A 16,824-nucleotide genomic window follows, 5' to 3' on the forward strand; every position below is an offset into this window, starting at 1 on the left:
TTATTCTGCTTAGGGTATAGGAACAGTAGATATGCAAGCATGTCTTCTCCCCTTTTACCTTTTATTTTTGCTCTGCTACCACCAAACTTCTTTCTGGGAGGTTATTCCATGTACAAGCAGGATAGTAACAGCAACACATGGGTAATGTGACCATACATCCCGTTTTGAACGGGACCATCCCGTTTTTAGATCCCCTGTCCCGTTGTCCCCATGCACAGCTTTGGGATGTCGAAATATCCCGTTTTCAGAGACAGCATCCCGAAGCTGTTCGTGGGGACAACGGGACAGGCAATCACGGATAATCGGCTCTCTCCCTGCTTCCCCGCCTGCTGCTGCAACTACAGGAAAGGAAGTTCCAGGCGCCAGCCCACAAGCCCACGTCAATTCTGACGTTGGAGAGGAAGTTCCGGGCCACAAATGGAAGATTAGATTAGAACAACACAAAAGGTATAATAGTTCTTAGGCACTGGAACACAGTAAATATGTAGAGAATAAGAATAGTTTCAGATGATTAATTTCTATTCTTAAGGTGATTTGTAGGGCATTCCAGATTTGAGGGGCTTGATAAGACTGGGTCTTAAAGTATTACTGTATTTCTTTATTTTAACATATTTTAAGGATGAAAACTGAAGAGTACACAAGGAAGCATTCCTTACACATCACATCCTATTTGGAATTTAAAATACACTATATAATCCAAGGCCATACCATGAAGCACTCTAAGAATTAATTCAAAGTTTAAACAACATTTTGGTCTACACAGGTAACCAATATAGAAATTATAAGTAGTACAGTATAGTAGATCAATCAACAAAGGAATAGCTCTTTCAATTCTATGTTTCCCATAGATCAGTACAAGCTGAAAGAAGCTTAACAATTATAATATAAGAAAAGTAAATTAATTAAAAATAACATTTACATGGTTCTCCAAATTAGTGCTTGAAAAAATAAAGGCAAAAGGGGTAGCACTAATTAAATACAAAATAATGCATGAAAAGGAACACAGAAAATAATACCAGATAAAGTTAAAAAAAAAAAATCAAAAAAGCAAGGAGAGAAATATAGCTAGCAAAAGCACAAAAAGAATAAAAAAATAGCTAGACATATAAAGATGGGCGACAAGACTCTTTTTCAGGTATGTTGGGGAGAAGAGGAAGGCTAGAAAATGGAAATATAAACTAAACTAAACTAAACCTTAAGTTTATATACCATATCTTCTCCACAGATGTGGAGCTCGGCACGGTTTACAAGAACTTAAATATAGGAAGCGAAATAAGGTTTACATTAACTTAAATATAGGAAGAGAAGAATGGGATTGCGTACCGGGGGAAAGAGAGAATTACATTTTTGTGAAAAGCCAAGTTTTCAGGTTCCGCAGCAGGATAGTAAGATAAGGCTGAAAGATGCAGAGTACAGCTATGCTAAGAGTAATGAGGAAAAACGAAGAACATTGCACCATCCATGGAAGAAAGTGCTTATGAACAACTTGTAAAACTGAAAGTGGACAAAGCCATAGGGCCAGATGAGTTTAAAGATGTGTTTAATAAATTATTGCAGAAGGATGAGGTTCCATAAAACTGCAGAAGAGCAGATGTGGTCCCTCTAGCAAAAATTTGTGATAGAAATGGAAAACTACTGGCTAATAAGACTCACTATAGTGAATGGAAAAGTAATGAAAGTGGCAGTGAAGGCAAGGAAGGATAATGGATTTTCTAGAATCTAACAAGTGCAGCAGTTACCAAATGAAGATCATATCAAAAGAATCTGATTGATTTATTTGACTAAACAGAAAAATGGATTGAGGACACATACTAGATCAGTGGTCTCAAACTCGCGGCTCGCCAGGTAGTATTTTGAGGCCCATGGTATGTTTATCATAATCACAAAAGTAAAATAAAACAGTTTATTGATCATATGTCTCTTTAGCTTATTATTAAGACTTAGGGGTCCTTTTATCAAGCTGCGCTAGCGGGGTTAGCACATCGGACATTTCATCATGTGCTAACCCCTGCGGCCGGCTAAAAAACTAACACTTGCTCAATGCAGGCATTAGCAACTAGCACGGCAGGCAGTTTAACGCGCGGTATTGATAAAAGGACCCTTTAGCCAAAATGAAAGATTTATAAACTATAAAGAGTTTTACCTCATGCAAAAACTGTAATTTATTTAATAAAACATTAACTATTTTTTTCTGTTTTGTAGAGCTTTGAAGACGACTCTTTAATTTACGTCAGATATTACCCATTGGGAACAGCAGCACAAGTTTTTGCTTCGGCTCTATATATCTCCAACCAGAACATATTGGATGCATATCAGTCAGTCCCACTGTTGTTTTAAGTGCTCCGCTCCGTATGCATCCTTGGGTCATCAATTTTGGACTTGCCCAAGGATTTCTGCATTTTGGATGACCTTGGGAAGATACATGTCCCACATCTGGTTTAGCCCCTCCAAATGTAAGGTTTGAAGGGGTAATGTTGAAGCGGCCTTACACTCCACCAGGTCCCAGGTTCGATACCCTCGTTGAAGATTCAGTAGGAAATAAAATTACTGACAAAGGCCACTAAGAGTGCTTGCATAAGGAATATATATATTGTGCAATAATACACTTAATATTACAGAAAAGTAAGATTCATAAAGATTACAATTAAACATTACAATTAATGAGAGAGAAAAGACAGTTTTCCTGACTTACAGAGTCCAGAGGAAAGAGAGAAGAAGGTGGTGATGTTCCAGATAGAGAGAGATATTGCAGAGAGGGAGCCGGAGGAGGGGGGGTTCTAATCTCCCATATTTATACATTTGAGGCTTGTTCTAAAAATAGAATCTATTGAAATTAAGTATCCCTATCTTTTGTAAACTGTTTGAAACAATGGTGAATAAGGTGAGTGAGGTGTGAGAGACAAGAGAAAAATAGAGGGAGATCCTGTCCTTTTCAGGCTAGAGTCAAATGTAATTTCCAGTTTGCCTCTGACAATGATTTCTGATTAACTTTAGCTATCTGTGCTAGCTCATGCACCTGGACTTACTGTATATCTTAAGCTGTCCATCTTTAGACATTAATAATAATAATAATTTTATTTCTTATATACCGCCAAAGCCATAGTAGTTCGAGGCGGTTTACAACTAAGAAGGGCTGGACAATCAGCGAAAATGGTACAATTAGAGAAAATGGGTGGCAGAGAAAAATGGTACAAACAGAGAAAAACTAGGAACAATCAGCGAACAGTGGTACAATTGGCGAAGAATGGTACAATTAGTCTCAGTGAATAACCATATTGCAGACTATCATCGGTCCAATTCTGAAGGTGATACCAGCAGACACTTGAGTTCCACAGTCTATAAATTCAGTATATATTTTTAAATTTGCCAACAGCTTATGAGTATTGGGAGTAATTTGTGGCACACTGAATAATTGAAGCTATTGCATTGCATACCAGCATCAGACATAATATATGATCTCATATCCCATACTCTCATACTCATGGCATCTGGGTATCTTTATGCCTGAACCTCCTGAGAAAGCTTCCTGCATCCTTTATGCACTGTTCATTCGCTCAACGACAGCTAAGATATAGCATATTGGGTTTCCCTGAGTATTGGAAATGCAATGCAATAGGCCATGCCAAATCAACCAAATTAGCCAGTGTCAGAGAAGATACTGGAAATTCATGTATAACTGTCTTAAAAAGTAGGAGGAACTTTGTGGGATATGAGTTGTAAAGAGATGTAATGTGTTTAATTTTATAGCAAAGGAAAATCATCAAAATTTGTAGGATAATGATAGGGTGAATTATAACATTAAAGACATGATTTGTAGTGGGCGAATACCCAGAGAAAAGTTCCCAAACTGAGACATGGCATCTCATTGCAAATTTTCAACAGTTTGTGCAATCTGTCTATTTTAAAAAGTGATGGTATGATTCACTTCTTTAGAGGTTTTCTTAAGTTGTTAAATGTAGGCATGGAGTTATGTAAAATTCAGCAGCTTGTGAAATGTTTATCAAGTTCCCCAAACTATGATGGCTTTTGTGGAACGAGCTATATTGTTTGGTAAGAAGGCTATCTTAACAGGATGGCTGCAACCAGAGGAACCATCAGTACAACATTGGTGCTCCCTTCTGATTACACAAGCATCTTTGGAACGCCATGGCATCCATGATCTTTACTCTTCTGCAGGATGTCGTTTCTGTGCGCTTTGGGAGCCATTCTGGAATGACCTCATGCCTCATGCCCACTGCAGAATTTTGAATACTGAATGTATATTCATGTGTCACATTTTCTTTATTTTATATGGCAGGATTGTTTGGTGGGTTGTTGTGGGGAATCTGTGTAGTTTATTTTTTTATTTTTAAAATATTTGGATGTATGATTTTTTGATTTTCTGATATATGGTCTGTTCTATGTTTAAACTTAATAAAATTAATTTAAATATAATTATTTTTTTTCTGAGGCCCTCCAAGTACCTACAAATCCAAAATGTGGCCCTGCAAAAGGTTTGAGTTTGAGACCACTGTGCTAGATGTAGTCTACTTATAGTTTATCATAGGAGGCTCATATGAATAAACTGAATAAATAAGGACCCAAAGTGGTGAACTAGATTAGAAACTCTGACTGACAGGTGAGTAGTGAAGTACCTAAGGCAGTGGTTCCCAACCCTGTCCTGGAAGACCGCTAGGCCAGTCGAGTTTTCAGGCTAGCCCTAATGAATATGCATGAGAGAGATTTGCATATAATAGAAGTGACAGGCATGCAAATCTGCTCCATGCATATTCATTAGGGCTAGCCTGAAAACCCAATTGGCCTGGGGGTTGGGAACCACTGACCTAAGGGGTTTGTACAGGGACCATTTTTATTCAATATATTTGTAGTGGCATTACCAAAGGGTTAAAAGGAAGTTGTCTTTTAGAGCAGTGGTTCCCAACCCTTTCCTGGAGGACCACCAGGCCAATCGGGTTTTCAGGATAGCCCTAATGAAATGCATGGAGCAGATTTGCATGCCTGGCACCTCCATTATATGCAGATTTCTCTCATGCATATTCATTAGGGCTATCCTGAAAACCTGACTGGCCTAGTGGTCCTCCAGGAGATGGTTGGGATTGGGAACCACTGTTTTAGAGGACAACACAAAGATTTGCAACAGATTGGACACCCCAACATGAGAAGTGAACTACAAAAAAATAGAAGACTGGTCTGTTTGGCAGTTAAAATTTAGGGCTCCTTTTACAAAGTCGCACTAGCAGTTTTATTGCACGCATCGCTTGCTCAAAAGGAGGCGGTAGCGGCGAGTGTGTGTGGCAATTTAGTGCGCGTTATTCCGCATGTTAAGGCCCTAGCGTGGCTTTGTAAAATGAGCTCTTAATGTGATGAAATGTAGAGTGATGCATTTGGGTTTGTAAAAATCTAAAGAAGCTGTGTGTGATAGGGAGGAAAACAAATGAATTTCAACTGGGTTTAGAAGTGTGTAATATGCAGGACAGGCAGGTACAGCTCTAACAACCTGTAAAAAGAGATGCCAAGTACCCAGTTCCAGTCTGCAGATTCCAGGACAGTTTTGGTTTAGAACGCAGTCCAAAAGTTGTATGGGATTTCTAGCACCTGATCCTGCCCATTGAAATCAATGCTGCAAGTCCCACAATGCACCAGATGAGGTGGCCAGAAGTCCAGGACTATCCCCACATTTCAAGGCGGGTATTGGGTAACTTGGCATCTCTACCTTTATTGGGCAACCTGGGTAAAATCATACAGGCCTCTTTATCTGTTGTAATTTATTATATTAACATTCTCGACATTCCTGGCTACAGAAATTTCCTGGAGCCGGAAACCTATAAATCCCATTACCCTCCAGCTGATGCTAGCAGTTGGACTCCAGTTCCCAGAATTCTAAGCAGACTCCAGCAGCCGATAGGAAGTGTTCCATCCGGGATCTTGTCATTGCTCTCAGGCGACTCGTCGCCCAGTCTGCGGCCTGCTTTGCGCCTGTGGCCGGTTCGTCGCCGCCACCCCTTCCCCCACCTCCGTTCCCTTCTGTCGGAGCCGTTTCCGTCATCTACAGTAGGTTTAGTGTCTACACTCGAAGAAAGATGTCGCCATGATTCTAGAGCTCCCGCCGCGACGCCCGCAGGCCTCGAACGCCATGAGCCTCGGTATCCACTGTCTCAGCCGCCCGTGCCAGCACCTTGCTCAGCCCTCCGCTGCTGCTTTTTCCTCCTATGCCCTTCAACACCGCCCCGGACATGGACACCTCCGGTTGCGGCAGCGCCTGCAAGGGCCAGGCCCGTTCTGGCTCCTCCGGACCCGCCACTGACTCTAAGCCCAAGAACGGTAAGCGGCTCCACGGAAGGTCCTTGGCGACCGGGCTTTAAGTTGCCAGTGGGATAGAAACTAACGTCTGTCAAAGGAGCTATTTACTCGTAGCGTTTTTAAGTGTCCGAAAAGTTATGAACGTTTTCCAAGTTACTCTGGTTTCCTTCTTAACTTTTATCTTTAATTTATGCTAGTATGATGTAATCCGTTTGTAGTAAGTGGTTTTCAATATGTATTAGCAAAGAGGCATTCTCCTATATATAACGCTAATATTAAACATGATTAAACTCGGTTCGTGAATCGTGGTATCAACGCTGTTGTGCTAATACATGGTGTGTTTTTTTAAGCACATGAACTGCATCGTTAATTAAAAAAAAAATTTAACCCTTCTCCCCTAATTTTTGTTTAACCTGAAAATGTGGAGTCTAATTTTATAATAGGGCAGCTTGGCAGAAAAGGTATATATATGGGCGCATATGTTTTATCTGTTTTATAAAGGCAAAATAAGCACTCATCTGCCTTTCTAGAATTACTTTGGAGAAAGGTGCACACATTTGCACCTGCGATTGATGCAATTGTGAGCATGTGTACACATATGTGTCTGTATTATAAAATATTATATTTATAACTAAGCTTTCTAAAGACAGCTTATAAAGAGAAGCCTACATGCAACCTGTTAATACTAATTTCCCAAATTATATGCTGGAGCGGTATATCAAATCTTAATAAACACGAACATTGTTGTCTATAATATTATACATTTATATTTCCAAGTATAGGTTTTTTTTTTTTTTTTGAGATAGTAGTAGCTAGTCTCTGGTGGCTTCGCTATAAGACATATAAATATAGCTTTTCTTTTATAGGGATATTGCAAAACAGTATTGGTATGTAATAATTTTCTTAAAATTCATCATGCCTTTTGTTTGCTCATGTTCACTTTTGATTACTCTTTCACTCACTAGTCTCTCACACTATGATTCTTACGAGCAGGGCAGGATTAACCAATAGGCCAAGTAGGCACATGCCTAGGGCCCGAAATGGTCAGGGGGGCCCGATGAAGGAGGGCATCAACATTGTTTTTTCCAAACGGTGATGGGCCCCTCCAGCATCGATTGGCAACGCGGACCTCCCCCCCCTAATTGGCAACGTGCCCCCCCCATTGATGGAAAGTAAGACAAGCATGCAACCTAGGTAATAAAGGCAACAGGAACTGTAATTGTGTAAGCGGTGCTGCTTGTCCAAATTTTCCCTTTGATGCAGCTTTCTGTTTCCGCCTGGGCGTATGGTGGAGTGGAGTGGAGTGGGGCAGAGGGGCCCAGTGTACTTGTGTACCTAGGGGCCCTCGAATTAATCCTGCCCTGCTTACGAGGGTAAATAAAAAAAAAAATAAAAAAAATAAGGCAAAATACACATAATGGCTTTAATAGAAGTAACTGTGAGCAATTGAAAATATCACTTTTCCATACAGTCTCCATACAAGATGACATATGTTGTATCATTCAACTAGCTTCTGCATTCCTGTAGATAAGTTTTTCGGCTGCTCCCAAAGCCAGGTGAGCACCACTTCCTTTATCATAGAAACTTGATGGCAGATAAAGGCCAAATGACCCATCCGCAGTAACCATTATCTCTTCCTCTCTCTAAGAGATCCCACGTGACTATCCCAGGCTTTCTTGAAATCAGACAATATCTGTCTCCCCAAACCAAAAAACACCTCTACCAGGAGACTGTTCCATGCATCTACCACTTTTTCTATAAAAAAGTATTTCCTTAGGCTCAGAAGTAATCTATTGCCTCTTAACTTCATCCTATGCCCTCTCATTCCAGAGCTTCCTTTCAAATGAAAGACTCAACTCATGCACATTTATATCACATAGATATTTAAATGTGTCTATAATATCTCCCCTCTCCTGCCTTTCCTCCAAAGTATACAGATTAAGATTGAGATGTCCCTATACGCCTTATGACGAAGACCACGCACCAGTAGCCTGGACAGACCCATCCTTTTTTATATCTTTTTTGAAGATGCGGCCTCCAGAATTGTATACAGTATTCTAAATGAGGTCTCACCAGAGTCTTCTATAGGGGCATCAATACCTTCTTTTTCCTACTGGTCATACCTCTCCTTATGCACCCTAGTATCCTTCTAGCTTTCGCCGTCACCTTTTCAACCTGTTTGGCAACCTTAAAGTCATCGTGTAGAATCGCACCCATGTCCCGCACTTCTGTCATGCACATAAGTTCTTCACCCCCTAAACTGTACCTTTTCCTCGGGGTTTTGCAGCCCAAATGCATGACCTTGCATTTCTTAGCATTAAATTTTAGCTGCCAAATTTCAGACCATTTTTCAAGATTCGCCAGGCCTTTCTTCAAGTTATTCACACCATCCTGGGTGTCTACTTTATTGCAGATTTTGGTATCGTCCGCAAAGAGGCAAATCTTACCTGATAGCCCTGCAGCAATATTGTTTATAAAAATGTTAAAAAGAACAGGCCCAAGAACAGAACCTTGAGGCACACTACTGGTAACATCCCTTTCCTCGGAGTGATCTCTATTGATCACTACCCTCTTTTGCCTTCCACTCAACCAGTTCTTGACACAGCTTGTCACTTTGGGACCCATCCCTAGGGCACTCAGTTTATTAGACATCTGTGTGGAACACTGTCAAAGGCTTTGCTAAAATCTAAATATACCACATCTAGCGCACTCCCTCTATCCCCCCCCAAAAAAAAAGCCTGATGAGGTTAGTTATGGACCTAAAGAAAATCAAATGTTTGTTTAATGCAAAGCAAGCAAGTCTCTCATTGGGGTAGAAGCTCTAGAATAAGAAGCTCAGTGTAGACTTGCAAGTGATATCGGAACATATGCAGTATTTCTAGTGCAATAGGTGTGTCATTCTGGGCGGACGGGTAATATCCCAGTGCTCGTGAGCCATGCAGAAAGCATCCACTTGAGCGTCTGAATACCTCCTCCTTCACTAGAGAGCTTTGTTAACCTCTTCAGGTTTTCCTTTTACATATGAGCCAGAAGGAGTCTTTCTGATCTGCCTGTTCTTTTTGTGTTTTTTTTTTAAATTTTTCTATGGTATTTTGACTAATTTTTGATGCTAAGACCTCCCTTAGTTGAGGGACCAGCTCTGCCTTCATGAAGAAGAACAGACAGATCTGCAGTTGACAGGCCAATCCCTCTGTGGTACCTGTTGGCCAGCCTGCAGAAATATTTTGGAGCGCAAGGTCCATTTCCCTTGTAGCATTGCTCACCTACTAGTAACATAGATGATGATGATGATGGCAGATAAAGACCCGAATGGTTCATCCAGTCTGCCCAACCTGATTCAATTTAAAATTTTATTTTTCCTTCTTAGTTATTTCTGGGCAAGAATCCAAAGTTCTGCCCTGTACTGTGCTTAGGTTCCAACTACTGAAGTCTCCGTCAAAGCTCACTCCAGCCATCCCAGCCATTGAAGCCCTCCCCAGCCAGTCCTCAACCAAATGGCCATATACAGACACAGACAATGCAAGTCTGCCCAGTACTGCCCAGTTCTTCAATATTTACTACTATTTTCTGATTCTAGATCCTCTGTGTTCATCCCACGCTTTTTTGAATTCTGTCACCGTTTTCCTCTCTACCACCTCTCTTGGGGGCGCATGGCAGGCATCCACCATCTTCTCCGTAAAGAAAAATTTCCTTACATTGCTCTTGAGTCTCCCACCCCTCAGCCTCAAATTATGCCCTCTTATTTTACCATTTTCCTATCTCTGGAAAAGATTTTGTTCTACATTAATACCTTTCAAATACTTGAACATCTGAATCATATCTCCCCTGTCCCAGGGGCTTGAGCGCAGGTTGTCAAACATCCATAGGGGGCTCAGTGGGGTCTCACAGGGTGCTGGCTGCATTTTGCCTCCCCCCTTTCGGGTCAGTTGGGGTTCGAGGCTGTCGGATTTCAGTCAAACTGGCAGCCCGAAAAGTAAGTGCTGGAGTAGTAGTCTGTTTGAGGCAGTGATTTCCCAGATCCAGCTACCTTTGGAGCTGAGTCAGGCTGCAGCACATTTTTAGCATAGGTCACAATAAGTAAGACTGTTACAGCCTATGAGGAAAATTTTTTTTTGGTGTGTGGAGGGTTACTTTTTTTTTTTTAGGTTTCTGTCCCTTCCCTTAGGTTTCCCTATCTAAAAAATCCTAAAATCACTGGGTTTTAAAAATTTTTTTTATTTGAGTTAGTGTTTTGGAGCCTTGTTGGCACCAAAATGCTGCCACTGTGGCCATCTTGAATTTCTTTATTATTATTATTTTTTAAAGTTCTCCAGAAGGTTTTGCCTTCAGTTTGGCAGGGATGAAGTTCTTGGGCTCCATTACTCCTTTGTCATGCCAGGTTTGTGCTGGATGGGCGCCTGAAAAGCACCCTTGCAGTATGTGCTGTGCAGCTCATGAATGGGGGCGGTCAGCTTAGCCTCCCCTTTCCTCTCTAGGGCTGAGGAATGGTCGGGGGGGGGGGGTGGTCCCTGTTGATTGATTCTAAACTCTGGTATGGAGGCTGCGGAGCCCAAGAGATGCAAGTTGGAGTCATCTAAAGGAGACTCCATGCTGCCTAATACGGCATTTTCTCTGGAATTTGTCAGTCTAATGTGGAGAGCCAGTCTGGATGGCTGAAATCCTCAAGAGGCATCTGGCAGTGCACCAGGAGGTGCAAGAGGGGGCTCCCAGGGCATATCTGCCTCAGTTTCAGAGACTGGCCAGTATCTGGTGGACCTTTCTGAGAGAGATTCAGAGAATGAAAGGTCTATTGCTATGCCCTTGCTGTCACAGAGCGAGCCATCCCTGTCTGGAGATGTGGGATCAAGGTGATGACTCCACGGTCTGCTGGCTGTTAACACTCTTAGTGGGAGTTAAACTTGGACTCCCAGGAGGTTCCCTCTGCTCCCTGCTCTATAATGAGCAGTGTGAGAGAGCCCAGTCTTTGTTTTCTCTGGCTTCCTAACAGCAATGTATTGGTCACGGAGCATTGGGATGCTCTTGAAGGGTCCCTTAAAGTAGCCAAGACAACGACTCGGCTGTATCTGATGACACAGGAGTGTCGCCAGCTGTTTGCTCAGTCCAAGGTAGATTCCTTGATGGTGCAGGTAACCAAGTGCACATCCCTATCAAGTGAGAGAGGCATGGTATTGAAGGATATGCGAGATAGCAGAGTGGATGTGATTCTTAAAAAATAATTTAAAATGTTGGCATTGGGAATCAAAGCAGCTGCAATAGCTTTGTGACATGTGCTTGTCATAAAGGGTAGTGAGGGCTTGCAATGGCAGAGAGTAAGGCTTTACCCCAGCTCCTTTTAGCTGGAGTGGATTATGTAGCTGATTCTCTTTACAAAATCATCAGTAATGATGGTCACCTGAATCGGACTCCCTGTAGATGGCTCTGCTGTGGACACCGCATTGTCAAGGGTCATACCTCTCCAAATAGCATTGTGGGTAATTGTGAAAACAAATGCCAGCCTGTTCAGTTGGGGGAGCTCACTGCAGTGGACACCTGATTCAGGGGTGTTGGTCACCCTATTGGTTGACCTCCCAAAAGGAAGTGGTCGATGAACAGATTAGAGTAGTGTGTCTCAAACATTTTAGCTCTGGCACACTAAATGGAGCAAATGTTTTTCACAGCACATTTATAATTGAAATTATAAAATTGCAAAAAACAAAAAATTAAATTTTGAGAGTTATTTAACGTTCTTTAAGCTATGTATGGGTAATTGTAACAAAAGTGAAACTAAAGTAGATAGAATAGAATTGCTAATCAATGCGGTGGATATGCAAATGAACTCAAAACGTGTCTCGATAGTCGACAAAACACGCATTTCATAATCCACAATCTGCAGTCATTCTCTTTTTTTTTAAATTTAATTTGTCAGAGCTGAAAATCCAAGTTGCTCAAGTTAGGATAACTACTGCATAAAAACCATGGCGCACAGTTTGAGTTAATGCTAAGAATAGCCTTACTGGGTAAGACCAATGGTCCATCAAGCCCAGTAGCCCATTCTCACGGTGGCTAATCCAGGTCATTAGTACCTGGCCAAAACCCAAGGACTAGCAATATTCTATGCTACTGATCCAGGGCAAGCAGTGGCATCACCCATGTCTTAATAACAGACTATGGACTTTTCTTCCAGGAATTTGTCCAAACCTTTCTTAAAACCAGCTACACTATCTGTTCTTATCTCATCCTCTGGCAACGTGTTCCAGAGCTTAACTATTCTCTGAGTGAAAAAAATTTCCTCCTATTGGTTTTAAGAGCACTTCCCTGTAAATTCATCGAGTGTCCCCATGTCTTTGTAATTTTTGACAGAGTGAAAAATCGATCCACTTGTACCCGTTCTACTCCACTCAGGATTTTGTAGACTTCAATCATATCTCCCCTCAGCCGTCTCTTTAGCTGAAGAGCCCTAACCTTTTTAGTCTTTCCTCATACAAGAGGAGTTCCATCCTCTTTATCATCTTGGTTGCTATTCTTTGAACCTTTTCTAGTGTCACTATATCTTTCTTGAGATAAGGAAACCAGAATTGAACACAATCCAAGCAAGAAAGTAAAATGTCATGATCAACAAGATCGAAGGCACTGCTGAGGTCTAATTGCAAAACCAGGGCATTCAATCCCCTACTAAACAGATCATATAAATAGCTTAAGAGTGGCATTAACAACTTTTCAATGCTATACAAGGGTCTAAAGCCCGATTGAGACTAATGCAATAATTCAAAATGTGCCACATAGTCTAGTAATTGGGAATGAAACAGGAAATCAAAGCAATGGGTCAAAAAGTTAAACACCTGTGAAATTTGATCTTTATTATTTTTAACAATTGGAGTAATTATAATATGACCCTTATCCTTTGGAAAATTCCCTTCTTGAAACACTGTTAAAATCTATTGAGAGAGACTATAGAATAGTCTGGAGGTACTAGCAGTTCAAGTTTTCTCAGAAGGTGCTATAGTATATCAATCGCCAGGGAGGCATCAAGAATGCACAGCTGAGACTGGAAGCTCACTTACTGTTCAGGTGGACGGAGCTTCATCTTCAGGCTCTCTCAGCGGCACATATAGCGGGAGTGACAGTGTCCAAACTGCTCATTCCTCAGCAAAGAGAGACTGAATCTGGGTGAGTGGATGCTGTCTACAGCAGCCTTCCAAGCCATTGTTCATTCCTGGGGTCGCCCAACGTTCAATCTGATGCTGACAGCAAGAAACAAGAAGATGGACAGATTCTACAGTCAAAGATCCGAGTCTGGAAGCGCAGGGCTGAACACGCTGTTGCAGTTATGGCCAAAGAACGGGCTTTGGTTTCCGCTGTGGCCCATGATAGGTTGGATCCTCCAGAGGATAATAATAACTTTATTCTTATATACCGCCAACAATCTTGCGACTTCTAGGCGGTTTACAATAAAAGAAACTGTTTACAATAAAAGAAACTGTAAATACAATAAAAATAAAGAGAAACTTTACGTACAGCGAATTGAAGAGTATAGCAGTGTACATCTGATAACATTAATAAAGTTAACGTCAGTTTGTGTGTTGCAAGGCCAGGAAGTGCCAAGTTGTTTACACAGAAGTAGAAATGTTCCGTAAGTTGAATAGAGTAGAATAGAGGATGGCAAGCCATTGGGGAAAGGTCGTTCTCGTGTTTTCAGATTGGCCACACAGACTCACTAGTGAGCCTCCAAGACCACAATCTACACATGGATCTGTAAGGCTATTCCACCAGCATATATTGCCTGTGGAAAACAGTCACTAGTCTCCATAAAGGTTCATTCAACTAGAAGTGTGGCTTTGTAGGCAGAAGCCTGGGCAGTCTCCCCTGAGGGCATTGACTTGGTCCACTCTACATACATTTTTTTCAAGTTTTACAGAGTGGATATAGCTGCAAAGGAGGACTCCACCTTTGGGTCCTTGGTGTTAACAGGTCAGCACAGTTGTTCTGCCCTAGATTTCTGGGACTGCTTTTGTACATCCTGTCTGTCCAGAATGACACACCTATTGCACTAGAAATAGAGATTAGTTTCTTACCTTGCTATTAGCTTTTCTAGTTGATAGGTGTGTCATTCTAGAACCCAGCCCTGTCAGTTATCTCCTACACCTGCCTACTGTCTCAATCAGAAAGTTAGAATCCAAAAGTGAAATTTTGGATGTCAGTCAGACGTTAGGGTTATGAAGAATTCTGTTGCTATAACTCATTGAGTTGTTATTTGAGCTCCTTAAAAGTTTGTTTGGCATGTTTTGTTTTGCTGTTTTGATTGTTCAATTGCAATGTTGAACATGTTTGTTGTGTTTTCAAAGTAGAACAGACTTGTAGTTCGGTGAGTTCCCTGTACCCATCCTTCACCTATGTTTCTATAGAGAGCTATTGCCTGCTTTGGTACAAACTGAAGGCAGCAGAGTTCTCCCAGTAAAGGAGGAGGAATTCAAAAGCTGGAGTGGATTCCTTCTGCACGGCTTGCGTGCGCTGGGATATTAATCTGTTCATCCAGAGTGACACACCTATGTACTAGAAAAGATATTAGCAAGATAAGAACCTAATCTCTTTATCTTTCACAGAGATGGTACAGGCAAAAGCATAACAAATAATAAGCACAGGAATGAAGGGAAAGATAGTTTAACTGGGGTGGGTTGTGGTATACCAGGAAACAAATTGGATAGACTGAACCACTATCTACTGTTAAGTCTCCTTTTCCTCAGATGGCCCTGTGTTGATCTAGCTTATAAAAACCTAGAGTTCAAGAACTGAAGGGAATTTGATTTACTGCCTTTCTGAGGTTACAATCAAATGATACTCGAGGCCCCCACCTACCTCGACTTCAGAAAATCACTCAAAACCTACCTTTTCAGCAAACAAGACCCTTAACCGACCCTTCAGATAATCTCAGGGCCCATTGCTCGGCTCATCTCCTCCTTCATGATAGCTCCTATCTCCCCCTGCTTCTTCTACCCTCTTCCTTCTTCATCTGCCAAGTTTGGCTAAATTTGTTGTAAATCCGATAAATTTGTTGTAAATCTTCCTTCTTGATCTGCCAAGTTTGGCTAAATTTGTTGTAAATCTTCCTTTTTCATCTGCCAAGTTTGGCTAAATTTGTTGTAAATCCGATAAATTTGTTGTAAATCTACATGTCTATGCGGATCCTAATCTAATTAATGTAAACAGCCTAGAACTCGCTGGGTATGGCGGTATATAAGAATAAAATTATTATTATTATTATATATACCGTATTTGCCGGCGTATAGGACGACTGGGCGTATAAGACGACCCCCCAACTTTTAGTTAAAAAATAGAGTTTTGTGTTATACTCGCCGTATAAGACGACCCCTTCTTCCGCACACCTTCTCTACCGCCCCGGATGCAGCACAGCCAGCCAGGTCCCCTTACTTTTGTGGCACTTCCCCGACCGACCGACAACAGCCCCGATCCGACAAACCTCCCTGCCCTTAACCGCGAATCTAAATTACCTTCTTACAGCTGCTGTAAGAAGGTATTTAGATTCGCGGCTACAGGGCAGGGAGGATTGTCGGACCCGGGCTGTTATCGGTCGATCGGGGAAGTGCCACAAAAGTAAGGGAACCTGGCCGGCTGTGCTGCAACCGGGGCGGGGCGGCCGCCCCTCTCTCTTGGTACCGCGAGGCTACTCTCCTTCTCCTTACCTGCCATGCCTGCAGCACAGAGCCGAACGGAAGTCTTCCCGACGTCAGCGCTGACGTCGGAGGGAGGGAGGGCTTTGTTTAAGCTTTGTTTAAGCCCTCCCTCCCCTCCGACGTCAGCAAGACTTCCGTTCGGCTCTGTGCTGCAAGCAGAGAAGGTAGGGAGAAGAAGAGCCGCGCGACTGAGTACATCCAGCCCCGCAAGTAAGGGCATGTAAACTGTACCCGGCGTATAAGACGACCCCCGACTTTGGGGAGGATTTTAAGGTACTAAAAAGTCGTCTTATACGCCGGCAAATACGGTGTATGTATATATATATATATATATATAATGTAGGTACTCATTTTGTACCTAGGCCAATAGAGGGTTAAATGACTTACCCAGAGTCACAAAGAGCTGCAGTGGGAATTGAACCATGTAAAACATGGTCTAAGTCACAAAAACCCACCTAAACTCACCAGATAAGCACTGCAAACACATAACACAGACCCCCACACACTACCCCAGTGATCACCCAACCCCCCCCCACCCCCATAAAAATTTTATTCACAACTTTAAATTTCAGCCTCCAGACCATCATCACTGGGCAGTCGGGCATAGGAAAGCCTAGTTGCCCAGCACAGAGGCAGCTTAAGCCGTCTTGGGGGTGAGTTAGGGACCCATAGAGAGGAGGACCCATGCCCATAAGCCCCTGTTATCACTGCATTGATACTGAAACATGTGCACTTCCCTATACACCCCCAAAACCCTTTGGTACCAGCATATAAGTGGCTCCTGAAGCCAATAAGGGCTATTGGGGTGGTAGATAAGTGGGTCTAGGGAATTCTGGAGATGGGTTTGGGGGGCTCA

General features: G+C 42.1%; 2 protein-coding genes across 3 annotated transcripts in view; one reads left to right on the forward strand and one right to left on the reverse strand.

Annotated features, from left to right (window-relative positions):
* Positions 1–248, reverse strand: part of COQ5 (coenzyme Q5, methyltransferase) — a 62,291-nt gene extending 62,043 nt beyond the window's left edge. The window contains exon 1 of one of the 2 annotated variants that reach the window (XM_033955896.1): positions 59–248. The gene's annotated coding sequence lies outside the window, so the exon portion shown is untranslated. The remainder of the gene's footprint in view (positions 1–58) is intronic. The other variant, XM_033955897.1, reaches the window with a different exon arrangement.
* A 5,607-nt stretch (positions 249–5,855) lies between these two features.
* The window catches only part of RNF10 (ring finger protein 10), a 70,875-nt gene continuing 59,906 nt past the window's right edge, over positions 5,856–16,824 (forward strand). The window contains exon 1 of the mRNA XM_033954629.1: positions 5,856–6,321. Within this exon, the coding sequence (XP_033810520.1) occupies positions 6,210–6,321 (112 nt within the window). The 5' untranslated portion in view covers positions 5,856–6,209. The remainder of the gene's footprint in view (positions 6,322–16,824) is intronic.

The sequence above is a fragment of the Geotrypetes seraphini genome, chromosome 8, assembly GCF_902459505.1.
Source record: "Geotrypetes seraphini chromosome 8, aGeoSer1.1, whole genome shotgun sequence".
Classification (NCBI taxonomy): Eukaryota; Metazoa; Chordata; class Amphibia; order Gymnophiona; family Dermophiidae; genus Geotrypetes; species Geotrypetes seraphini.